Source organism: Lytechinus variegatus, chromosome 9, assembly GCF_018143015.1.
Source record: "Lytechinus variegatus isolate NC3 chromosome 9, Lvar_3.0, whole genome shotgun sequence".
Lineage (NCBI taxonomy): Eukaryota > Metazoa > Echinodermata > Echinoidea > Temnopleuroida > Toxopneustidae > Lytechinus > Lytechinus variegatus.
In genome coordinates, this window is record NC_054748.1 from 3,165,471 (window position 1) to 3,192,405 (window position 26,935).

The following is a 26,935-nucleotide window of genomic DNA, read 5'->3' on the forward strand; positions in this document are numbered from 1 at the left end:
TTTCCAACTATTTTTGAAGAATTTTAATGAAAATGGCAAGGAAAACCTGAAATAACACCAATGTGAGCTTCCCAATATATTTGAAGGATTGACGCTTTATTTTTATTTCATTCTTTTTCATACTGCATCAGCAGCATACTTCATTCTTTCTCCCTTCAAAATGGCAAAAAATGTTGCAATATCCAAGCAAAGACCCCAAAACAAATTATGGTCCCCGAAATATAAATGCAATTCAAATTGACTACAAACTTTTCCCTCTTTCTTCAACTATATCTTATCACTTTAAACCTCATGTTTTCTTGCAGAAAACAGTTCTCCGAGGCTGAACCCCGCATGACCTTTGGTGTAATACCAACTACAAAATGACCACTTCCAAAACGACAACTCAGAAAGGTCATCGTATTACAAAGTCCCGTTGGTTCTATAATTACGTCTTCCTTTTTCCCCGATCAGACACTCCTGTTGTGTCACACAAAATGAGAGGCCGTGTCGTGACAAATATCAACCGCTCGGGCAGGGAATGTGAGCGAGATATCATTTCTACATCTCGCGTTTGGAGTCCTAAAATAAATCTCCCCCATCCTCTGTCGCCCCCTGTGAGCCTATGCTATTCTAAGATATACATGTAGCCTGGTGTGGGCCCACATATTCATGTTCATGTTCTTTTTTTGAACAAACCAGTCAGCAAGCCATGAACTTGTTTCCTACGAACCAGAAGTCAACGCTCGTCCACCATCCCCCATAAGTTGTGTAATGTGCTATTACTGGATGGAAGTGGTCCCACACATTAAAATTGGTGTGGGCCTTATTTTTCTACATGTAAACTAAGCTTTTCTCCTGATACTCAACAAGAAATGCCCACCAACACAACTTGCTCCAGTTAAATCTACATGTATTGAAAAGAAAACTCAACATTATCGACAACCCCAAAATAAACTACAATCTTGCTCACTTTTCATTTGCAATGAACTAAAACATTCATAAATAAAGCTGTCACACCATTTAACCACATGACTGTCAACATCCCCCACACAGTGGATCCCAAATATAACCCCAAATCCTATTTGCACGACTTCTAATCTTAGCTGGAATGGGCTTCATCATGACTCTAGTCCCACACAGGCACATCGGTGTTTGTTTCCCCCTCAAATCATCCAACACTTTCTAAAAATAAGCGGCCCCTTCCCCCATCGAGCCCCAGGGGCAACATTCTAAGTTCCTGCATTCTGCGAACGGTCCCACAATATCATTTTCGCGTCATCTCTATAAATGTTAGTGCCATAAGCCCCTTATGCCTGTAGAGTCGATATTCCTGTGTACGACAAAGGATTGGGGTCAAGGATTTGAGTGATAGGAGGTTCCTTTCTCTTTGAAAATTATTTTTAAACTTGAAAGTTCATCCTTCCTTCCTTTTAAAGATGCCCCCCCCCCCCAAAAAAAAAGAGACCTATGCAAGTTCTTAATTCATACGCTGTAGGGATTTCGAACAGCAACATATATACATGATGATTTTGTAGGTCAATAACAAATATGATTTTAATATTAAAGAAGTATATCCACAACATTCAAGGCAACCCTTGTCATAGCTTCTTCACTGTAAAAACACTGAAAGAAATTTTAAGTTATGTTGTTTATAAAGCCCGTCACTCTAACGACTATTATTTAAACATTTTAAACAAGTTGTTTAAAAAGTTTAAATTATTACAAAAAAGTTTTAACAACTTGTTGTTAAAGTGACGGGCTTAAACAATGTGCTAATTTGTTTTATTGTGTTCCCACTTCCACTGCAGTACATCTTGACCATATCGTTTTTTTTTAAATACAGATTAATATTTGAAAAAAAATCATGAAATAGAAAAAAAAGGTACCGATTGAAAATGATACTAGGGATACTAGGTAAAACAATCAACTTCAAATTTGGTGGAGGGCTTTTTAAAAGGGTTGAATTTTCAGAGATTTTATTCTTTTTTAGAGAGAGAGAAGTCTTTGAAAAGGTTCTAGCTAGAGAGTTCATCTTATTCAGAGAGTTGTTCTTGTAGGAATTCTACATGTATATTCGAAGATTCATGCCGCTACTTCTAAAATTCATACTTCTGAAGAGTCCCCAATTTATTGCAATAAAGCCACACTAAGCATGAAGAGTACAGATTCTCTAGTATATACAAATTCATAAAATTTATATAAATCTCCTATAAATCCCCTGTCGATCTATTTAAGCGTATACGACTCTTTGCATATAAACATTGGTGTTTATGTCAATTATATTTGCCTTTACTTGGAAGCTTTCCACTAGGGCAAACACAGTTCACCACTATTCCAAGGTGTGTTTATATGTGTACATATATACATACAGTATATATATATACCTAGTGATTAATATGACAAGAATCATTATACTTCCCCAAGTCCCTTCAGGTTGTTATTTCCTGACTTGTGTACATTTCTGGGGTGCAGGGCGCCTATGGCTCCACGCACTACGACTCGAATCAGATTACGTTATTGCATTACAACGCAAATCCAGGTGGGGGAGGCCGAGTTCCCGACTATTCCGTGAAAGTCATTAAAGACTTCCTTTTGGTAAAAGAGTTACTGGTACGGCAACGTGAAAGTAGCTCGGCCCATGTTGGGTTGATACGTCTGCTATTGGTTAAATTTACCTTGCTGTTTTTTTTTTCAATAGCATGAACAATGTACATGCAAATGTGTAGTCCAAACAATGGTATAGAATGAAATATACACTACCAGTTTTGGCTGTCATTAACGCACACAATCCAAGTATTGAGCAAACGATAACAATAAGCAGAACACAACCTCCGATATACCTCTCTATTATTAAGCTTTTATCTACATGTTCACGTTCATGCCATCTCATAATCATTTTCAGAGCAAATTAAACACAAATTGGCTGATTTTGTACCAAAAAAGGAAATGTTCTTGTCAACAATATTTTGCAAAGGAATCCAGCAAATACACAAATTGCATAAATTTGAAAATTAAAAAAAAAATTTATATTGACAACATGTTACAGAAGAAAAAAAAATAACAAATTTGTAATGACAATATTTATCAGAGGAAATAGGAAGTTAATGATGTCAATTTGAAACAAATGTTGAAGTTTGCCAATAGCAATTTGCAGGGGGTGGGGGAATAAATCAATGTTTGCAATTTGAAACAAAAATTCCCCATTATCAATATTTTGCATGAGAAAAATAAATCAGTCTTGCCAATTTGAAGCTACCATCAAAGTTTTCTATTAGCAACATTAGGAGTAAATAGAAATTGCCAATTTGAAAAAAGACAAAATTTTCCATTAAAATCATATTGCAGTAAGAAATAACTTTAAAATCACAATGTACATGTACTTCATGAACAAATGTTGCCAATTTGAATGTAATAATCTTTTACCTGATCGTACTCCGAGGCTCCGGGATAGAGCGGCCAACCAAGGAAGAGCTCGGCAACCACACATCCAAGGGACCACATATCGATGGCTTCACAGAATGGCAGTCCTAGGATAATTTCCGGAGCCCTGAGACAAACCATAACAGGAACGGGAAAGAGAGAAAAAAACAAAAGGGGAAAAGGCATGATCAGCATTGTATTACTTTCCGGTTTTATACCATATTTGGAAGATATTGATGATACTACAACATGTACATGGTCTGTGTGAATTACTTTCCCTTCAAACCAAAGCAAACACGAACCTGTTGAATTCATCCTTCCATTGGGAATGAGTTCGGACCTGCAAACTGTAGAGGGGTACACCTGTCCACTAGGACTAAGGACTGGTTTCATATTGAGTTGACAAAAGCATGTATGACACTGTTCTCATACTTTCTAAAACTGGTTTATACACTTTACAGGAAAACCGGTTCCGGAAACCATTTAGGAAGATCATGTTGCTAGCATTCCCATTTGATCACCCGAAAGTGGTTTTCAAAGCCACTTCACAAAAGCGGTCTTGTTGCTATGGGAACACTCTCAGTGGGGTGACATGTTTCATGCGACATTTGAAACCGCAGCGTAGGTATTCCACATACAGTGTGTGGAGTACCACTCTCGAAATGTGCAAAGATCGCTTCCCAAAGAACGTTGTGTCCTTACTTACGCTATAACCAGTTTAACGAGGCGAAGGGATCTTCAAAACTACATCGTGAGGTGGTTCTCTGAATCTGGTTGGAAAATTGCTTCCAAGGCCACTTCAACTGTTCTCATTACACGTTAAACTACTTTCCACAAAACTAGTTTCCAGTATTAGTTTTTAGAATGGTGGTGAGAACAGAGTCTCTGGTAACTTTGCCATTACCCTAGAAACTAAAAAAAGAACCAGACAATTCTTATTCACTGCTATGATAAAGCTTGTACAGTGTAGCAGATTAAGGCAGCAGGTTTAAAAAGTAGCCCCCCCCCAAAAAAAAAAAAAAAAAAAAAAATCTGAATTCAGGTTTATCTTCATAGACAATGGTCTTTAATTCTGTGCTAAAATTATGGAGAGCCCCCCCAAAAATGTTTATATTGTATTTTTCTTATTTTTATCAGTTTGTTTCCTTTCATAGTAAGGAGAAACTCCCAGACAATAAAGAACAATTTGGATGTGATATCAGTTTAATAAATTGGATGTGTAACATTAATAGGAATTTATGTTCCAATTGGCTCCCCATAATTACACCAGAGTTTTTATAAACCATGGCTTAATTTAAACCAGAGTTCAAAATACGGTCAGATGAGCTCTGTTACCATAAAGTTACCACAAATTACTTGGGCCCCCGAGTTTGGAATGGCGCGAATGTCCGAAACGTACTTTGTAATCAACATCTTTTAATACATATGATGGTGAATACATCCTATACACTGATTTACCCCTTAGCTCTTATCGGTTGATCTGTGAACCACAGCAGATGGCCGACATAAGCTTTTCTTTCTCACCAATTGATAGGACGGTGATTGGACACCTAGGGTTATTACGTCTCTATTCCAATGCACCTAACCAATATATCACCTTGGAATGACATCACCTAGCGGGGCCATCGAATTCCAGACACTATTGGTCACCTAGTCATGGTCATACAGGAGATAGTGGAGGATGGCATCTCTCTGGGGGCCCTTTCACACAAGAGATGGTTTCAGACAGCCTAAAAGTTTGTCAGTTCCAGGTATTTCCTGATTGGGAAATTTACCCCGATCACAAAATACCAGGTATTATTGGCAATGTGAGAGCTAATTACGTGTAATGTCCCCGAAAGTACAGTACTAAATAGTAAGTACTTGTCAAAATTACAAGAACTTTAAGCCCAGCGTGTAGTTAGGCGCGGGCGCCATGGGTGGCTGCTGAGCTAGTGATTTTTAATCTAGAGCCTGGCCTGCTTATTAGACCATACTGCCCATGCTTGTGTAGTGACTTGACTATATCTTCATACTATTTTCATGTATATATCATACTATTTTCCTGTATATATTTTCATTCATATGTCAACATGATTTTATAAGCCTATATTCTCTGTCTTATTTCCATGTAAATTTCTCTTCTACAGTTTGTGTCAAATGCAGTGCATTTCTACTGCATGCATATTTTCTGCCTAAATCTTACAAACAAACATCTTCCTTTCACTTTTACATAATGGACTTGGAGCAAGGCAACCTGGCATTAATATACCTGATTTATTGTTCTGGCCTTGCTCCCCACTGCACTCATACTGCATCACTACACAGATGCTCTTTCTTCTCTCTCTCTCTCTCACTTTCTCCTTTCAACTTGGTTTTAGTCTCTCTTTTGGGTGTGGTCTTTCATACCCCCTCTTTTTGTGATGCTTCCTAAACTTGCAACTTCAGGAACTTACCCCGAAGGATAGGTTTCGGGGTGGTGTAAATGCAGTAATGATTAATGGGTACTTTTTTGCCTAAAAAAGTTCTCATAATTTAATGGGGATTCTTATGATCGAGGCGGTAACATGTTTGAAACCACCTAAGGACAGTTTTCAAGATCGACAACATGGTGGTGGAGCCATTGTCCTTGTCTTAATACCAAGTTGAAATGTACAGTTGCCATGATAGATTTCATGGGAAGTAATGCTACCCCCCCCCCTTAATGAATAACATGTAGTTCAAACTCCAAATTAGACTCGGCTTTTTACCTGAAAATCCATAACGAGTCCAAAAGAAAACACCAACTACAACAGATAATTCCTTCCTATTGGCAAAACTTGCAGGTCTATCAAAAAAATATCATTTGGTGCAAACTGGCATCAGCAAAAATTTTAGTCATACATGTAGATCTATGTTCAAAGCTGTAAAGTTTAAAGTAAAAAGTCTGACCATTCAACAATCCAAATACCCTGTCATCACTTCCCAAACAAATCATCCTAAAGTTTTTAAGGTTTTTACTTCATGGATACGTCATTTAAATTTTAAACCATGATAGTACATGCAGGCCTTCATATACAGTACATGTATGATACAAATGCAACCAGCATTAAAAGCCCTATACAAATTTTCCAGTGTGTGAGTTGGGGGCAGATAATCGCCAATCTCCTATCTTTATCGGACTGCTCCTGACTGGGAATGCTACATGGGACAAACCGACTTTGGAATGCTAGGTTGGTTTATGAGGAGAGGGCACGACAGGTATTTTCTTTTCAATTTTTCCCTCACCTTTCTCTGCAGTACAGTATATCATACATGGTCACTGCAATTCATAGAAACAAGCTCTGATACATCTACAGTACTTTTATTTTCAAGTTCTAGTTGTAATATTGTCCAGGAATGACGGGCACAAACAAGCTACACGAGGTTTGGTCAACTGAACAAAATATTTCTCAGTAATAATAAATCATAAATGTATAAATGCCCATGTGTCATCAGCCTTCACATCCAACAATAAAATCTGATTGGAAGAATGGTATCACGGTATGTCCAGGGACTGTATAAGGGCATCATCGGGGGAGCGTTTCATGAAAGGATTGTCGGACGTTTTATCCGACAAGTCCTGTTTTATCCGACAGTTACTATAGTAACAGTGCTTCTCAACCAATCAGAATCCAGGAATAGTTGTCAGATCTGACAACTTGTCGGACAAAAATATTGATGAAACGCCTCCCAGGTCACCCCCACCCTCAAACCTCCCACCCCACCTTCTTTTCTCAATTGTCCAGTTTGAGAGGGAAAGCTCATTTTCTAAAATCACACAATCAGATCACCCTCCCCACAACTTCAGTAGAAGCAGTTCAGTTTGCTACTCCTATGGTGGACTGGCCCAGGGCCGGGAGTCAGGGGGGGGGGGGTGCGACCAAACCCCTTCATTTCCTTTTTAGAGACAACCTTATGATGGGGGTGGCACCCCTTCCACAACCCCCCCCCCAAAAAAAAAAAAAAAGAAATCACAGAGCAGTGCCTGCTGTATCACCCAGCTGCCAAGCAGCATTCAACCAGTATGAAACATATTCTTGTTTGTTCCCAAGAGTCAAGAACCCTCCTACAGCTGAAAGGATAATACATGGACTTTGGTCTCTATTATGACAAACACTCCAAACATGGGGACAATATTACAGACATTAATCATGTTTTAATGTTCTCAGACAATAGGATGTTGACATACTATTATACTGTAGACTGTTATGTTGAACCCAGGGTGCGTTGTAGGTTACCAAGATGTCAAATCTACAGGTCTCTCTACCAACTATAGTTACAGAAAAACTTTCCGTGGTGGCTCACAACATGTACAGTAGTGTGCATGTACATGTATTTATGCATCTTGCTAGCAATTTACTATTTGCATGAACAGTAGTACAATCCATTCCCATTACAAATAATAATGCCATAAATAAAAAAATTAATAAATAATAAAAACCAAAAATAAATAAAAAGTAAATGAATATATAGATAAATAAATAAATAAATAAATAAATAAAGGAAATGAATGAAATAAGCAAAGAAATTAATTAAATAAAGAAAATTGTGTAAAGACCACTTTTCTAGTTATATGTAAGCAATGTATTGCATTTCAAGTCCCCCCCCAAAAAAAAAAATAATAATAAATAAATAAATATAATAAAAAAGATACATTTAGATAAATAAAATAGAAATAATAAATAAATAAACAAAATAAAATAAATAACTAAAAAATAGATAATAATGAATACAAAAATAAACAGAAAATAAATAATGACAAATAAATTTGTTAAAAATATCAATATCCAGAAAAGTAAAAAAAAATTATGAATGAATGTGAATGGATGGATCAATCAATTAATGAATGAAGCAATTAATAAATCAAATAACATTTAAAATAAAAGCAAAGCAAAAAAATTGAAGAAAAAAAAATAAATACGGTACAAAATAATTGAATACAAATGAGAACACTTGTTGTCAAATTTGCTTTTCTCTACATTATTCTCCATACCTAACATCATAGAGCTACATGTAGCCTGCATCCAACACGTGTCCCCCTGACCCCCCCCCACACACACACACCATCCCCATACACCCTGAGGCACAGACACATTGCCCCCCCCCCCTCCCCTGCCTACATGTATGTTGGAATGCCATGCCTGGCAATAGAATGAGGAATTCCTGGCCCAGTATCAAGAATTTCTTCAACCCACACTTCAACTTCAGTGCCCACTGAGAAGCAGAAGGTCCTAAAAACCCCACGCAATGCTAGTAAATCGCTACTATGCCCTTCTACATGTGCACACTCACATCATGAGGAAAGGTATGTGGCCCATCACATTCAATGGCAATGCACTTGCAAATTCAATTTTCAATTCCAATCTTTATATAAAACTCGTAATCAAAATATGTAATTCTATCAGTAAACTCGATTACAATGCTCAACATAATCGTCTATTTCACTGCAGTCGTCATGGCAGTAGTGCTTTTCTCTGATGAAATGCTAGAAGGGCAATGTCGTAAATAATTACAAATTAAGCCCTTCTTGCTCTAATACTTCAAACTCAGAAGACTGGCTGCAGAGTGCAAAATTTATAGAAAATTTTTTTGGATAAAAGCTTAATTTAATTCAATATGGTCACATAGCACCATGAAAAGTCCTTCTAACCTTACCCTTTTATGTCCTGTAATAATCTTTTGATTTGCAAGTCAATGATGGTATTAAATGGCTATCAAATCAAGCTCCTTGGTAAGTATGCATGTCGTCAAATGTATACCAGTACATGTATCTGAAATGGCGATCAATTATGTGTAGAAAAAGGGCCACTTTGTAAAAACTTTTCCCCATGCCCCCCCCAAAAAAAAAGAAAGAAAACAAAAATTACTGGACAAAGCTGATTTCACCAAGACTTAAAAATAAAAAATTGAGCTACTGTAAAGAGTGGAGTGCTATTTTGTAATTTGGAAAGAAAGTATTCCTGGTCATATATTTTGTCCAAACCAGCAGGAAACCTATGTACATTTTAATTTTAATAGCTGACCTATTTGATGAATACAGGTTATATTATTCAAGTAAAATACTTTTCAGTTAAGATACACTTGTAATATTTGTGGCATGCCATTCATGTAATAGGCAATCATATCTGGTCTGAGAAGGAATGTAAACTTGGGCTTTCATCAACTTCTTCAATAGTACCCCTGGGGCCTGGGCCAAGACTGTTATTCTAAACATGTGATGATATCACAATGAATAAATAAACATTAAAGGGAACATAACAACAAGATGAAGTTGTGGCCGACTGACATGTTTGAAATTGAAATTGTGCGAAGCAAATAGAACCATCGAGGCAGTCTTTTGAAACAACGCGATTTTAAACAAGTGAGACTAAAATGAAATAAAGGAAAAATATAGTAGGTCATGTCTTTAATATACCGCAATAACCTATAATATTGAGACTGCGGAAGTACAATCTAGGTAAATTCAATATCTAACATTCTCATAATATATTTTTTAACCAATCTCTAAATAACCAACTGCTGGTTTAAACTTTGAAACAAATTGGGACATTTTTAAACCTACATCTGGGTTGGTAAAAAAATCTCAGTGCAAGACTCTACACATATACTCTCTAGAGCATACTGTACTGTGTGCATGAACCTTGTACGCCCTAATAGGAAAGAACACGTCCAAGTGTGGGATAAAATTTAATCCATAAATCAATCCAGCTTAATCCATTTTACTGCCTAAAGCATATCAATGATGTAAATTATCACGGTGTGACAAAATCTAATACATACTTACATTTGCAGGTAGTACATGTATGCAACTGCAACTTCATAACAACTTCTTTATAATATTTCTGTAAGCCTACTTTTTTATTGACATTATGAGGTACATGTAGCTTTGATTTCTTGTATTTAAATGCTGATGTTTGAAATAAAAATTTGATGGTATCCCTCACCAGGCTATTATTAAAAAGAAAAAAAAAAGAATTATAACGATATATTTTCCCACCTGAATTATGTGGACTTTGATCTTATTTGAAATAGAGAAAACAGTATATAAAAAATACACATATTTTGGATTGTGTTTGAAAATATTTTTCAAAGACTTGAGACATCAATTACTATCTGTTTCCATGACAAAGAAAGAAAGAATCTGGGCCCTGTCTTACGAAGAGTTACGATTGATCCAATCAATCTATAATAACTTTATGGAAATCCATCAGTGTCATATTTTTTTTACAGGAAATTTGCACAATGTTCTTTGCAAAGAAAGAGAAGCAGAGTGAATTTTCAAGAAAACAATGAATGCATGAAAATACATCATAGTTAGAAAACATTTTTATCAAACATGCATAATAGATGTTGACGTCGCTGGCCGTCCATAATTGTGATTGATCAGATCAATCGCAACTCTAAAGACGGGCCCCTGGATTCCCTCATCAAAATAACAGTATGTAGACCAATATTTTGCTGAATGGACAGTTTCAAAAATCATCCCCCATAACATAAGGTACAGTACGCATACATGTACATGAAAGCATGGTAAAGATTTCACCTGACTTTGAAGGAATCCTCTACCCTTTTCAAAAATGAAACATGCTTTATTAAAAAAATGAGTCATCTTTTTTTATTTATTATTGGAACACAGACAAATAGACAAGTAAAGAAAGAAGAGTTGGGAGTTGGTACAGAGTTTAATGCATGTGTCTGTACACTGAAAACCTGTGATGAAAATACTATGTGCACAATATTAATGAAATTAAAAAGAAATAATCATATCATTTAAAAAAAAGAAATTATATTTACTGAAATGCTGGGTAAAAAAAATCAGGTCGTACAGTATACACAAACATTTTCTATATTAAATACAAAATTAATTTAACATTTTGTTTGTATTGGAAAACTTGCTCAGTAAAGTGTTTTGCAGGGAAATATTAACAAAAAACAGGAATCAGAAATCTATTTCCGAAAGAGATATGAACACAGCTGTTACAGCACTCAAAGAGTTTATTATTATTAGCACATGATACAAACACTGACAACAGAATCAAAGCGGAGAGTTAATCAATTTTCAATCTAAAGATGATCTTCTTCAAAGGAAATGAAAAGAATTGATTGTGGGGGGAGAGCTCCCACGCTTCAAACATGACTTCAGCAGTGTAGACCTAAATATGGATCGATAAACATTGCATCAGCGTCACTCGATCCAGTGGGTCTACCGAGTTCGAAGAGATTTTATGCTCAATACGGAAATAGCTCATTAATGCAAATTATGAAAATACTTACCTGATTTTCTTATTTACGAGATAACTCATACATCTACTTGATTTGCTAGTTCAGCCCTCTGGACTGCCATACCCGAATAGAACTCCCAAGGATTTAAAAAGCGCGAGCGCGCCCTCTCCCGTTCAGGCTTACTACCCATGATCACCGCGCAATTAGCGTCCATCTTCCTCACCTTTCGCAAGCCCATACGTTGAAACATGTTGCTACGCAAGGCGGAGGGTCGGTGGGAGGGTATCAAGTAGATGTATGAGTTATCTCGTAAATAAGAAAATCAGGTAAGTATTTTCATAATTTACTTCAATAACTCCATACATCTACTTGATTTGCTAGACCAGCACGGACTCAAACCGTAGGGAGGCATGTTTTCAATTGTAAGCCTAAGAAAATTTAAAAGAAAAAACAAAAACAACGAAATTTAGGGAGAGGGGGAAAAAGCCGCAGCTGCTTTAAGCGCCGAAGCAGCAAATCTCGCCTCGCTGGACGGAATGTCCTTCAAGTAGAAAGAAGTGAAGGAGTTAGTTGAGCACCAAAAGGCGGCCCTCAAAATTGTCCTCGAGAGGAATGCCCTGTATACTCAGGAATACTAAGTATCATGGGCCCTCGGCCTAGTGTCAGGAGAACAACATCACCTGCTGACTAGAGCGTAAGAATTGAAATTTGTTGAAAATTTCAACAAGAATCGTGATCGGAAAACTGAAGCTTTTAAGGCTCAGTAAGTGATCAATCGACCAATCTGAGAAGGCGAGATATCTCAGAACCCCTACCGAAATTTAAGCGTGCCGCTTGCTAGTAACTAGCATGCGACTAGCAGGGCACTCGCTTAATAAGCGAGTGCATGCTAGCGAACAGTCCCTGCTCGCTAAAAGATCGCTTAACTATTACTCTGCACGCATATCACACGCTTATTAAGCTAACCGCATGCTAGTTACTAGCATGCCGCAAGCTTGCGCAAGCTAGTCGCACGCTTCCCGCAAGCTAGGAAATTTCTGTAGGGGAAGCCTCCGCGTGGGAGAAAGCGCCCAGAATTCGATATCTGTCTCAAATGCGTGAGGGCAGAAATCTGCAGAATTCTGATAGAGAGCTGTGGTAAAAAGTTACTAGCGGTCCGAAGGGGACTAGGAACGACGGAGAGTAGGGATTTAGGAAGAAAACCACTCGTAAGGCAGACAAGGGTCGAGAAAGCGACTGAGTGCCATCCTGTTAATAAGGAATGCCGCGGACATGTTGCCTATGTAGAATAGAGCAGTCTGGTCAAAACAGCTCAACCGGGCGTGTCAGGGATACAGCGCGGTACACATCACGACAAAAGTGTGTTAGACCGAGTGATCGAGAGAGAACTCAGGATCCCCTTTCTCCCATACTGATTGAAGCACCCATCTGAGGGTGCAGTGCCCGCGGTGGAAGAGGTGGCTTGGCTCAAGCCACCATCGCCGAGAGAGCCCGTGAGGCTAGGCTGCGATGGCTGTCCGCTGGGCGGGGGAATCCCTAGCAGCAGCAAGTGTACGCCAGAGGGAGCTGGCGAAAAAAATCTGTCACGATATTACGTGTAAACGACCATCAAGAGATGCTCTAAACGAACAGACATCGCCAGATATGATACCTCAACCGTTACATTCCCAACGGAATCGAATGAGGTAGCAACGGCCCTGTCCCATCAAGTTAGGGACGGAAACTGGCTAAGAGTGTCGAAGTCCTCGCTTGAAGAAACAAGCGAAGGAGACTTGAGGAAGTAATCACAAAATTTCCATCAGTCTGCGGTGAGAACCAGTTGTTTATGAAAACAGTCACAAGGCCTGTTTCTCAGGTGATCGTAAGAGCGAGCACCGCCGGCGCCGGTTGCGGCAGCGTGGAACAGTCCGATATCGGTAAGATAAGGAGCTCCAAAAAGCTGCGGGGGGCGGCAAAAATGACGCCCTAAGCAGCGGGGGATGAGAATCTAAATTTCTAAAAGAAGAACTCCAGTGAAGTAAATCACTTACATGGGGAGGCTCATCCACAGTCGGCCCGAGAGAAGGCGGGTCGTAGTGATCGTGGTTAGGAAGGCATAAGCATACATCCATCCACTGTTACATCATCCTCGGTCGTGCGGTGACCCTGGCCACATGCCTTGCATGGAAGGAGGATGAAAGCAGCATGCGGGGCGACTCGAGTGTGCCGTGAAAAAATTTCTAAGAAAGAAGCCGATTCGACTAACGGGCACGGTAAAGACATCCACCGTAGACCACTCCGCACAAGGAGGGAGCGGCGGAGACGCCCGCAAGATTGACCCACATAGAGGGCAGTCTATAAGATAGACAGTTAGAGCTCGACCGATGGTCTGGCGGTGTACAGTTTGGTGTGAACTCGCCGACCCGGTACGGTGGGTGTGCCCAGAAAGTAGGCATAGAATGCCGACAGAGAATCCTGGGGCTTTAAACAAGTTTGAACGCACGTACATAGCCAACAATCTCATGAGATGTACGGCGGTTACTTTCCTCCGAGATGATGTTTACCCAACCGGGAAAGACTCGGGGAACAGCTGTGAATGTCAACAGGAGGGATATCTAGCATATGAAAAGCTGATTCCTTCCACGTATTCGGTGCGGGTGCTGCCGGCGGTGTCCGGGGGGACGACCGGTGATGGCAGCTCGGGCAGGGTTCGTACGAGCCGCCCGAATACGAGACAAATAGGTTAACATAACCATAATGCACCGGGTGGTGAAGGCATAGCGATTATTAAGCACAGGAGAACTTTTAATCGCCGTGACATTCAGATCCGATATACATACTCATAAGCTCGGAGAGCTATGAGATAGTGAGACATACCGCTGAGCGGTGATGGTGCTCATATCAGAGTCGCCCTCTCTTCAGCGGCGATCGCTGGAGAACGGGTGTCTGTACTAGCCCTGACTCTGGCGTTGCAAGGGTAGGAGCTAAGTAAGACAGGGCACCCTTACTTTCGAATAGAAAGTGAGGTTCAGGCCAGAAAAGCGACGGTCCCGTCGCCTGGGCGGACGGTCCGCGGACGTGATAGGTTGTCCTCTCAAAGCAGCCAAACATTCTCACGAGAGAAGTGCGGCATGCGGTATGTAAGAGATTCATACCTCCAATCTACGGGCCCGCTTAGGGGGAAGAATGGAGAGAGTTACCGCTGAAGGAGTCGTCGCCGTATGTGAGCTTGACGTAGAGGGCGAATTCGGGAGTACCTGCATAATAATCGCCCCCCCCCCCCTGCCTCTGCCTTCTCGCTAGCCTCGAGAGGCTTGAAAATTTCGAGACGGCGGCGCCGGAGCCTGGCGCTTCCGGGCAGCAGCAGAGCGGGGGTGGGTTTACACCCACGGAGCTGGCGGCTTCCTCGTCGTAGGAGCCGCCTCGTCTAGAGCGACCCCGTCACTCTCCGAGACCCCCAATTCGGCCGATTGAGCTCGGAGCGCCTGAAGAGGCGGGGCGAGAAAATATGGACTCCCTTGCTTCATCAATACCCCCGCTCGGAGGGTAGATGTGAGGTAGATACTTGTCAAGCAGTGCCTGAGCGCTTACTGAAAAGTCGACCGCGGGATAGGGGTTGTCCTCGTAAAGGGAGTCTCGCTCTATGGACTGAACCGGGGGGTTGTCCAGTAAGCGCCGGGGTGGCCCCGCGTGTCGGCTGGGACACGTGCTCTGAGATCGACGAAAATGCTGGAAAGCACACGCGATCTTGGGGCACCTGGTTAGTCGGTGCACTGGCTGGCGATTTAACAGAATCGCTCGAGGATTTCCCGGGTGTCTGGTGGTTATTGCCCACTTGTCTCGCTTGATGCTCAGGGGCATCAGCGGGGTGAGTAGACGTCGAGGGTGGGGTGAACCCGCACTACTCGAAAGCAGAATGTAGCAGCATGAATAGCTGTAACATCTGACCACCGACACAAGGGTCTGAAGGAGGGACGCCCATGGCAACAGGGCTGGCCGACCTCACCTTCGACCTCTTCTTCTTCGCGGCCTCCGCCGGTGTGGCCGGGGCAGAAGAAGGCACAAGAGGCACGGGTGATTTCTTACGATTTGCCGCCCCTGGCAGGGTGGCCGTCAACAACGAAATTTCACCCGAATCTGACCGGGTCAGATTGTGGTCACAGTCTGATGTGTGACGCCTCTTGCGGTAGCAGAATGTAGCAGCATGAATAGCTGTAACATCTGACCACCGACACAAGGGTCTGAAGGAGGAACGCCCATGGCAGCAGGGCTGGCCAACCTCTCCTTCGACCTCTTCTTCTTCTTCTCTTTCTGCGGGCTCCGCCGGCGTGGCCGGGGCAGAAGAAGGCATGAGAGGCACGGGTGATTTCTTACGATTTGCCGCCCCTGGCGGGGCGGCCGCCGACAATGAAAATTCACCCGAATCTGACGGGGTCAGATTGTGGTCACAGCCCGATGTGTGACGCCTCTCGCGGTAGCAGAATATAGCAGCATAACATGTATGACTGTAACATCTGGCCACCGATAAGAGGGTCTGAAGGAGGAATGCCCATGGCAACAGGGCTGGCCGACCTCTCCTTCGACCTCTTCTTCTTCTTCTTATTTTGCGGGCTCCGCCGGCGTGGCCGGAGCAGAAGAAGGCACAAGAGGCACGGGTGATCTCTTACGATTTGCCGCCCCTGGCAGGGGGGCCGCCAACAACGAAACTTCACCCGAATCTGACGGGGTCAGATTGTGGTCACGATCAGATTGTGGTTACAGTCTGTGTGACGCCTCTCGCGGTCAGGGGCTGGGCGATCTCTCCCGATGCTGTCAACGGAGGACGACTTATACGGCAGAGATCCTGACCTGTGCCGGGGGGAGAGAACCGCACTCTCCCTCCGGACTTCTGGTGACCCGGTAGCCGGTGGGTCGCATAGCCCTATGGGTGCTGCGGCGGCAGGACCTAGTTTAGGCTTGGAAGCCTTGGCTACCACTTTTTCCTTTGTCCGAGACCGTGGCACCACAGTCTCGGCCTTCCTTCTCTTAGCATCCGACCGCAAATTCGGAATGCTGATCGACGCACACTCATACTCACCGCCGCTGGGCGCTCACCGCGGTGTCCCTCCTGCTCGCCTGGAGGCGGCCGACTTCTGTAACTTGCAATCGGGGCGGTCCCCGTGGAGGGCACCAGGTCCTCTGGGGCTGTGTTAGTCCCATTCAAAGATACCTCTCTATACCCTGAAAAAGGAAAAACAAGAATTTTTCTTTTTCTTTTTTTTTTTACAAAGATCTCGCTTAGATTAAAAGTGGAGACCGGAGTGGTCTTTCCCTCCTCCTAAAAGGAGTTTGTTTGAGCAAACAGAACAAAACAAGAGGGGAGGGGTAGGGAGGAAGAAGAACCTAAGAATAGTTTAGGTATCTGCCTGTAAGAAAAAGGAGGTCGGAGACTTTGAAAAAAGAAACTCCTACAAGGTTCCCCTACTATATTCTCTTTTTTTGTGCCCGAAGGAAAAATTCGAAACAAAAATTCAAAAATGAATGCAAGTTCAGAAGAGAACGAAGTTTCCACCTGCGAAGAAACACAAAAACAAGCATTTCAGAGCAGGAAGAAAAGGGATTGAGAGACAAATAATTCCAGATAAGAGAAATTTTACGATAATTTCCAAGAGGAAAAAAAAAAGTAACCTCCTGTGGAAAGGTAAAGAAATTCAGAACAGGAGGAAGGAGGAACGTCTCTAGTAACGATTCCAAGAGGAAGAACGACACAGTAAATCCTCAAAGGGAATCGTAGAGCCCGCCTGTCGAAATAAAAAAATATATAAGACTAGGAGGGAAGAGGGAATTGAACGAAGAAAACAATTTTTTTTTTTTTTTTTTAGGGGGATTGAATAACCAAACAATCATCAGGTATAATTGCGTAAGCCGAATTAAACAATCCCCGAAGCGTCTGTGAATAAAATATTAATCAAGAATTTTATTCAGAACAGAAAGGAAAAGGAATTGAGCTTTAGGATGCGCCTGTGAATAAAATATCAATCAAGAAATTTATTCAGAACAGAAGGAAAAGGAATTGAGCTTTAAGATCCGCCTGTGAATAAAATATCAATCAAGAAATTTATTCAGAACAAAAGGAAAAAGGAATTGAGCTTTAAGATCCGCCTGTGAATAAAATATCAATTAAGAAATTTATTCAGAACAGAAAGGAAAGAGAATTGAAGAATTAATCAATCAATAATCAATCGAAAATCTTAATAAATCAATTCCAGAAAGCAAGGAAGGAACAGAGTTGAAGATCCCAACCTGCAAAAAGAAATAACAATAACACCCTCGACAACAAAGTGTAGAGGCTGTCTAGAATTTAATTCAAAAACGGCACCAAAAGCCACCACGCTTTGAACGTGAAGAACAATAACCATGACAGGTGGTGAAGGCTTGCTGCCACGTAGGCAGGCCAAGCCCGGTGCCTCGCGAACGCGCTAGCGATGCGGCGCGACGAGAACTCAAACGTTAGAAAAACAATTTAAGTGTCTCCAAAAACACGTCTAAAAAGTCACGCCAAGTGTAAATTCTGAACACAATCTTACACACAAATGGAAAGATTGAAATTAAAAGGGAGAATGCACCACAGATAAGCGAAAATAATATACCAAAGCTCAAAAAGATTTGAGCTCTTAGGAGACTTATCTGAGCACGTCTTGACAGGTGGCTTGCCGAAAGCAAAAGAGGAAGATGGACGCTAATTGCGCGGTGATCATGGGTAGTAAGCCTGAACGGGAGAGGGCGCGCTCGCGCTTTTTAAATCCTTGGGAGTTCTATTCGGGTATGGCAGTCCAGAGGGCTGAACTAGCAAATCAAGTAGATGTATGGAGTTATTGAAGTAAATAAAATATATACATGTCTGTTTTTTATAGCAAAACTTATGTTCACAAATGGGGAAATCCAAATTGTTAGACCAAAAGCGTACTGAGCTTTTTTTTAGCAAAAACCAATGAGTATATTAATTATTCTATTTTTTTCAGAGAACCAGAATAATAGTTTAAATAAAAAATGATAAATCCTTACTGGCTTACAGTTGCTCCATCATTAATGATGACTCAATATTTTTTTCTTCTCAAAAAATCATCATTAATGGTGGGTTGCTTGCGTCTGTAAATTATTTTTAATAGAACTAGAAAGATGTTTTGATGTGTGACTCAGAGGAAGAAGTCTGCTTTTTTGTTTCATAGAATGAACAGATTTCAGTTAATACATTCTTGTAGATAAAAAAATATAGGAAAAATGATGAGACACGTTGTGTAATCCCAGCACGTCACGGAGGATCGTGCGTGAATCAGCGGCTTCTATCATTATCAGCACATTAATGATAAGACCTCCTGCCCCAATCCCTATGGATCAACACTCATTACACATTCGCTTCACAACACAATAGAATTCCATGTTGAACAATGCTGACTGAAAGGCACAAAGGAACTAGTCTCCAGGAATCGGGAACCCTGAAAATTACAGCGATGACTTTGTGCGAGTACATTTCAAAGACTACAGGGGGGGGGTACGTTGTCCCAGCAAAGTATTAAACTTTTGATGCTTTAATCAGTATTAGTTGCACAAATCTATAATGGTGATTGAGGCCTGTTTTTGAAAGAATATGCTTCCCTCCATGGGTTTCCGGGGCTAGTATAGCATATGACTGACAGTCATCAACATGGGTTCGTTAAGGATCATATATGAAAAGTGATAATGGAAGAACCATCAATCAAATGACGGCTATGTACACTTTAACTGTACACAGTAAAAACACTGTATGAAATTTTGAAAAGAGACCAAAATATCAAAAAAGGTAATAAAAGTAAAATTCATTTAAAAAATCCACATTCATGTAAATAATGTGTTCTGTAAACCACACATTATGAAGGTACATACATGTACATGTAACAGTAGGCTGTAGGAATGATCTCTCGGACCCTTGTTTCATTTTGTATCACTCTAATTACCCTCATCAAAATATTTGTTACTACCAAAGGATACACACATACCATAAATTTACCAACCAAGATTTACCAACCAACACTATGATTTTAATCACTTTTCAAACTACTATAAAGGCAAAATCAAACCCAGAAAATTAATAAAAATGGATGGGGAATATGGGGTGGGCCATTTAAGAGGCTTCAAAGTTCACAACTACACGTTTGTTTCTCTCACTATGGTATTTACTTTCAAACAATACTCTATTGTATTTATTCAACTCCATTTATACAGATCCTTCATTACAGGGTGAACCAGGGGAAAACACGGTTGTTTTGCCCAAAGGATGGGTGTGCTAAAAATTTCTTTTGTCTGAACTGTCACAGTAAATTAGCTCTGTCTCTAAAGCACTGGTCCAATCAATTGAAGAGTAAAAGGGGATGTCACAATGATGGAGAGCTATTAAAGTCAGGGAAAAATTTTGCTTTACAAATTTGAATAGTATATTTGGTCATTTATAAGAGAAAAGCTCTCAACAAAGTACAGTAGTAATGTGCAGTCCTAAGTAAAAAATATGCATTACAAAAGACTTAATGCATAGCAGTCTTTCAAAAATGTGGAGAAAAGTGCGATATGATACCTTGAAAATTATTCCCTGAAAGTTTTCCTACATAAAATTCTAGACTTTGCAACGTGAAGGTCAATGATATATAGTACATGTTGCAAATTAGGCAACCCTACATTGCTATTGAAACCTACAATGTAGTACCTGATTGAAATGCATTTTTTTCTCGGGCTACTTTTCACAGCTTTACATGTGTCCTGCCCAATTGTGCAACATTGGAAAAGCTTTGACATGGCAATCAATTTATAGGATTTTCCAGGACTCCTCCTTGTTTTCAGTGCTTTTTTGAAACAATGTTGGGGCTCGGGGTCATTTGTTGCGGGCAAAATGACCCCGACCCCCGTGTAATCTTTCCTGAAGATTGGAAACAAAAAAGTTTGATTGGTATGCAGTTTCTGACATTCACATATTGTATTAAAGTGAATGGACACTTTCTCCCATTTTTAGAATTGTTTTTAACCAAAATATAAAATTGGTTAAAATATGAACGACTGTTTAACAGTTCGTTTGCATTTGATTTTGTTTTAACCAACAGTTGCTCAGTTCATACATGTACTCAATCAGTGGTGTAATGAGCCAAAAAATTTAAGGGAGCTAAATATGGCATAATGCGTAAAAATCAATCAAGATTTGCCAGCGAGCACGCAAAAATTGGGACATTATTTTTATTACCAAAAAATCCAAGTTTGTAATAGATTTTGACTTAATATTTAGAAAATAAATTTACCCATGTTATCCCTCTCCTTTTTTTTCTTAATCATGAAAAAAAATGGGAAGAGGGGAGCAAGAGCCCCCAAGCCCCCTCCCCCATCTGTATGCCAGTGTATTCAACATACATGAAGATTGGTTAAAACTTGTTTAGAGTGCACTGCTTTCCCTTCCGAAGTTCAAACTGTAGTGATGGCACTATCTGTATCACTAAAGGTTGCCTAATGGCATATAATAGATTAGATACCAAACTGAATGCTGAACATGTCAATTGAGATATGAACTTAAAGGGAGAATTAAAATCATTAAAAAAATACTCCGGTCTACTGTACAGTACATACAATAAACCCTGAGATGCCATTATCCAGATGACGGAAGCAACTCGCGTTCATTTTCAAAGCAGACTGTTGTGTCGTTTTCAAGTTTCTAACTTCCAACCTGGTTTCCAAAATAACTTGAAAGAATGAATATACAACCATCCACTTTTTGATGCTACATTTGTATTAATTTTTGATGGGTCATCAAGAATGGAATAAATTGAACTTTAATTTGAAGTTTCTCTATTTCCACTTGATTTGTCACAGTCAGGAAGGAAGATCCCAGCCCCCCCCCCCCCCCCCCCCGATCCCTTGTAAGCTTCCCACAGAAGTCTGAAAATTGTGATATTTACTTCATATCAAATACAATAGGGTTGCAAGGAAATTCAGAGAGTCAGGAGACTGCTTCAAAAATGTAGTGAAATGTAGTGAATTCGCCAACAGCAGTCATTAATTTTTTGAAGTTGCCTACAGATATAAAATCAAGTGCACCATAGTAATAATCTGCTGAGCGTGATATCGTCGCACGCACCACGAACCGTCCTCTCTGCGCACTTCTATGCGAAAGTTACTTTTGCAGAAAACGCATTTAAAGAAAAGTTTTTTTTAAACCAGCAATAAGTGCACCTACTAGGAGAGCAAATTATTTACCAGTGTCTTAGTTAAAAAGTTCAGGTTCCAAAGTTTCATCCCATATCTTTATATTTTCTTGAAGAATTATTTACGTCACAGTGGGCAACATAACAGAGAGGACGGTTTGTGGAATAGATACAATGCGCTTAACTTTCGCATCGAAGTGCGCAGAGAGGACGATTCGTGGTGCGTGCGACGATATGTTTTCATTGTTAGTGTTGTTGTTGCTTTCCTTGGTACTGTTATTTCTGACATTGTTGATGATGTTGGGCTACCCACTCCCCCTTCAGTTCAAGTTCACACATACATGTATATTGTGGATCGTTAAAAAGCTATAGAGATGTTTTTGTTTTGTAAATTATCAGCAGGCACTATCATTGACCAGAAAGTGATAACATCAACAATGGAATCTCCTATTAAAAGCAACCAAAAAGAAATTGACCTCTGTGCAACACAATTTCCTAATCAGTTCAAATTTCAGTGTTATTTTCCTCCTTCATGAAAAACAAATCCAGGTCATCTTGGGTAAGATTAGTGTTTTCTCTAAATTCATTTTTGCTGCCAAATTGCTATGTGCAATGTAGTTCCCCTAAAAGACGAGAAAACAAAATATAAAAATAAAATAAGTGCAGTTGAGCATTTTTTCCCCTTTTGGTTGCCTCAAAATCATCCATCGAACCACACATTATATTTAACTACAATCTGCACAGTATTTTATGTTTTTCCCCTTATTCTCTTTCAAAGGCAATTATCGAAGAATGTAATATCAATAACAATGAAACAGAGAGAAATTTCATGATTGCACATTTATCTAAAATCCATGACAATAATTGATCCGACTTCTGATTTTAACATTGAACTAACATTCAAAACAATTCTGAAAGAGGGAACGTGTCCCATGACACTTGCACTTTTGTTGCAGCTCCACATTTCATGAGGAACACAGAGTGAAATTTATTGATATGCCTCCTTCATATGAAACTGGGAATCAAAACACCTCCAGAGCATCAATTCTGGAGTTGCAATGTTTTTTTCTTCAAAATATTAATTTATGGAGTTTGAAAAGAACTCTTAACACATGTAAATGCATTAAGGTTCAAGTAATGACCTTTAATAAGGTACATGTATGACTCCGAGCAGCCATTCTGAAGGTCATAACTTGAACCGGCGATCTATTAAAAAGCATTGTAGACTGGCCTCCTTTCGACGAGAGTTCATGTTTTGCATCGCACCAGGCACATTTCATGGGCATATTGGTAGTGGTGGTGATGGTAGGCCTACATGTAAATAGTGAACCCCATCAGAAAACAAACATGAAAAGTGTTCAAGTTCTGCAATTTTTTTTTTATTACTGTCAAGTCCGGTAATAAAATATTTCAATAAAAGTTTCCCTTAATACTTTCTATGGGATTGCCGAACATTGTGAAGTTGTTTTCTACGTTCAACACTCAGCATCAAAGAGGGCATTTTTTGGAAGGGGTCCACTATCTATTGAGCACAACTGTACAGGCCTATATCTACATCAAGTGGGTTCAAATTATTTTCCTTTTCAAAGCTAAAATCAAAACACAAGCACAAAAGTGGTAAAAATTGGCCAGCACTTCTGAGTGTATACATATGTGCCCCCTCCCCCCCCCCTTGCCACTTTACATGTACATGAAGGTCTGAAATCCATTTTTTTTCAAAATCCCACAAATATTAAGAATTTGAGAAGTATGAAGTCTATTAAAAAGCCCTCCAATATTTCAAGGATAGTAGCTGCATGTACATGTACATGCAGCCTAATTCTTAATGACCTGACTTATGGTATCCTATAGGCACAAAAAGAGTGAACCTTGTTACAATTTAGCACATAATCAGGCCGGAGAGAGTCCTTTATTGAAATGAGTGACAGGTTTCAGCTCAGCTTGTGGCCCAACATAATTACTAGCAAGTGGGACTACGCTCCAGTTGTTGTCTGGATCTACATGTATACGTAATTACAAGCATGTCGGACTGAAGGCCAGTTGGGAAAGGCCTTTGCATGTAGTTTTTAACCATGTGCAACTAGAAAAAGACAAAGGAAAATACACAACCAGGAAAGGAGGCAGTGCCTTCGGACCTTGTGGTTACCACATATAGAGATTTCTGCTGGTAGTGTTTGCGATAGACTGAGAAAATCAATCCAGCATTTCAGATTGAACCCAAACTCAATACCAACATAGAATTTGCAATCATGTACAATGTACATGTAGTTCCTATTCAGCCAAAGTTTCTTCGACATGTACATGTTTATGTATTTGACAAAGATTATCCAAAACTATCTCCATCGGTGAACTACAATGTTGCATGCAAACTTTGCGATTGTTTCAATTTGCATTGGTAATTTGAATTACCATTAAAAGGTATTTTCACCTCTATTATTAAGAAAGGAGAATAAATGTTTCCCCACAGCAATACTTCATTTTGGAGTGTACGATCTGAACACAAAATACATGCAGCTTGCAAATTTTGTATGTACATTTTTTTCTTTATTTATAGACTTTTTTTAAAACTTGCATGGATCAAGATAATTTGAACACAGGGATTGTGTTCACTAAAGGGGGATTTCTGATGATGTCAAGTTGAGTTTCACAACCCCTCCCCCCCCCAAAAAAAAAAACCTTGACAATGTGAAGTACAGTATGTACATACAGTGCACACATTGCTCATGAAATTTTAAAGTTAAAAATAGATCAGGAACTTTGATGAATTGGATTGCTTTGAAGCCAACTCTTCTTCAACATCATGCCTTGCATCCTAATGAAACTAGCCAAGAATAATGACTGTTCATTAAAACACAAACTGATCTTTAATGCAGATAATGAACTTCTCCCAAACACTTTTGGCATTCCAGCTTAACATCGCAATGGCAACGGCACGAAGCATCGCTTCCTGCCAAAGCATGATTTCGAATCAATTCACGCTAATTGCCATTGTGTACTGATTATTTCTTCAAATGAAGTGTCTTCAAACTCATTTCCTGTTTTGTACATGTACATTGTTGTTGCAGAGAAAACAGTATTTGTGTATACCTTTGTGTCATCTTCATGCTAGCAGAATATGAATGCATTGAATAAACGACAACATTCACAAGCAGAATAAAAGTTCATTGGGGGGAAAAAACAAGAAAAAAAATATGTTTTCAAAATAAAAAATGTTTTTTTAATGAGCTGGATACATACATGTATATAGAGAAAGAAAATTTGTTTAGAAAGGAATAGGCAAGACAATATGAAATGGATTTTAAAGCCTGTGTATAGCTTTGGTAAAGGGTCAATAATGTGATTGATAATCGAATATCATCTAATATGACAGTCTTACTGAAGCCTAGAGACCGTTAGATATTCTTCCAACAGCACTTCTCTGAGAAAATTTCAAATATTCAAATCTTGGATATATAGCGCCCTCTCTCGGCGATGCTTGTTTTAAATTTAAAAAATGGGCATTCAAGCACTTATCTTATAAATTTAGTGATTAGATATCCAAAAGTTACAGACAAAGAACATATCTTGAAAGTTTCAGCCCATTCCATGATTTGGAATAGGATTTAATTGAAAGACAAAAACACACAGATATTTTAATTTGATCGGGTGACCCGATCAAGTTAAATTTCCATGTGAAATCGCAAAATCTATCCTGTAAAACACATTTTCATTTCATATCCTCCACATCATAACTGTTATAGGGCATATCCATTCATATTAGCTAGCAATGAATTGGAAAAGTGATAGGTGCATTTTGGTAGATTTACCAAAACTATACACAAGCTTTAACAAACATGCATTTTTATATGTTGGCGCTGCTGGCTTTCCAAAGTTGTGGTTGATCGGAACAACTTCATCTCTTTGTAAGATGGAGGCCCTGACTTCACCATCTCACACAATTACCATGAAAAAATATTATAAACAGACTGGTTGGCTCACCTGTAATATCTTGATTGGAGATACGTTGAACACACTGCTTTCGAGACGTGACTCGCCGACCCGAAGTCGATGACTTTCACGCGGTACGGCTGACGGACGGGGTCCACCAGCATGATGTTTTCGGGTTTCAAGTCCGCATGAATCAAACCAAGGGTCTTCAACTTGAGAAGAGCGACCAGTACCTGTTGGAGGGTGGGGCGGATGTGTTTCAGGGGAGGGGGCGGAACTTACTCTGCTTGAGGAAATCATAAAGGTTCTTTTCGAGGAGTTCAAACACGAGGCACGTGTGGTTTTTATGCTGGAAGTACTCGTAGGCGCGCACCAAGTTGAAATCGTCGGCGTTCTCGGCGCTGAGCCGCGCTAGGATGCTGACCTCAATCTGTCCCTGCCGCGCATAGGAGGGGTGGTTCTTTAGGATCTTGATGGCTACGATTTCATTGGTCCCGCGCTTCCAGCACTTGACCACCTGCCCGAACGTCCCTCTCCCAAGGAACTCCAACACTTCATAACTGTTCGTTAATGAACACAGTACCTCGTGCTGCACCAACTGATAATCGCCTTCCCCGCCCGACGAACTCTTCTTAGAAGAATTCGCATTCTTATTTGAGTTCGTTGCCGTGTTGGCATTGCTTGTTGTTGCTTTACTTGAATGGTTTGACGTGTGTGCTTTCTCATGCTTATCGCTACGTTCCGTCCCTTCTTTGTACTCGTTACGGTTAGTCCGTTCTTGCCGCTCGTGTCGGTCGTGCCTCGTGCTGCTGTACTGACGGTGGTTATCCAAAGTTTCCTCACTCTTCCGTTTCAACCCGCATTTCTGGTACGTATCCAACAGTCTGACCGTCGACGCCTGAATGACGTTCTGAGTTCTTCGGTTTGACGAAGACCCGCTGCTCTTGGAGGTGGACTCCAGGAGCACCGGGTCTTGTGAATTTGAATCTGTCAAAGGGACTGTCCGTAAGGTGCTTGTGGATGTGGAGACCCCGGTGTGGGGGTTGGTCGTTACTATAACGTCATTGTTGTTGGATGCGCACTGTCGCAGCTGGTGCGTTGCAGCGGCGACATGGTCAATGTGATTCTTCTTGAAGGAACAAAAGGCGCTGGACTGTGAACCAAAGTTTGCGCTCCGGTTGAGGGATGACATACCTGGAGCAAGAGAC

At 40.2% G+C, this 26,935-nt stretch overlaps 1 protein-coding gene across 1 annotated transcript in view; it reads right to left on the reverse strand.

Moving 5' to 3' along the window:
• Positions 1–26,935, reverse strand: part of LOC121421636 (homeodomain-interacting protein kinase 2-like) — an 87,260-nt gene that overhangs the window by 39,595 nt on the left and 20,730 nt on the right. Inside the window, 3 exon segments of the mRNA XM_041616402.1 lie at positions 3,406–3,529; positions 25,779–25,983; positions 25,986–26,921. Of these exon segments, the coding sequence (XP_041472336.1) occupies positions 3,406–3,529; positions 25,779–25,983; positions 25,986–26,921 (1,265 nt within the window).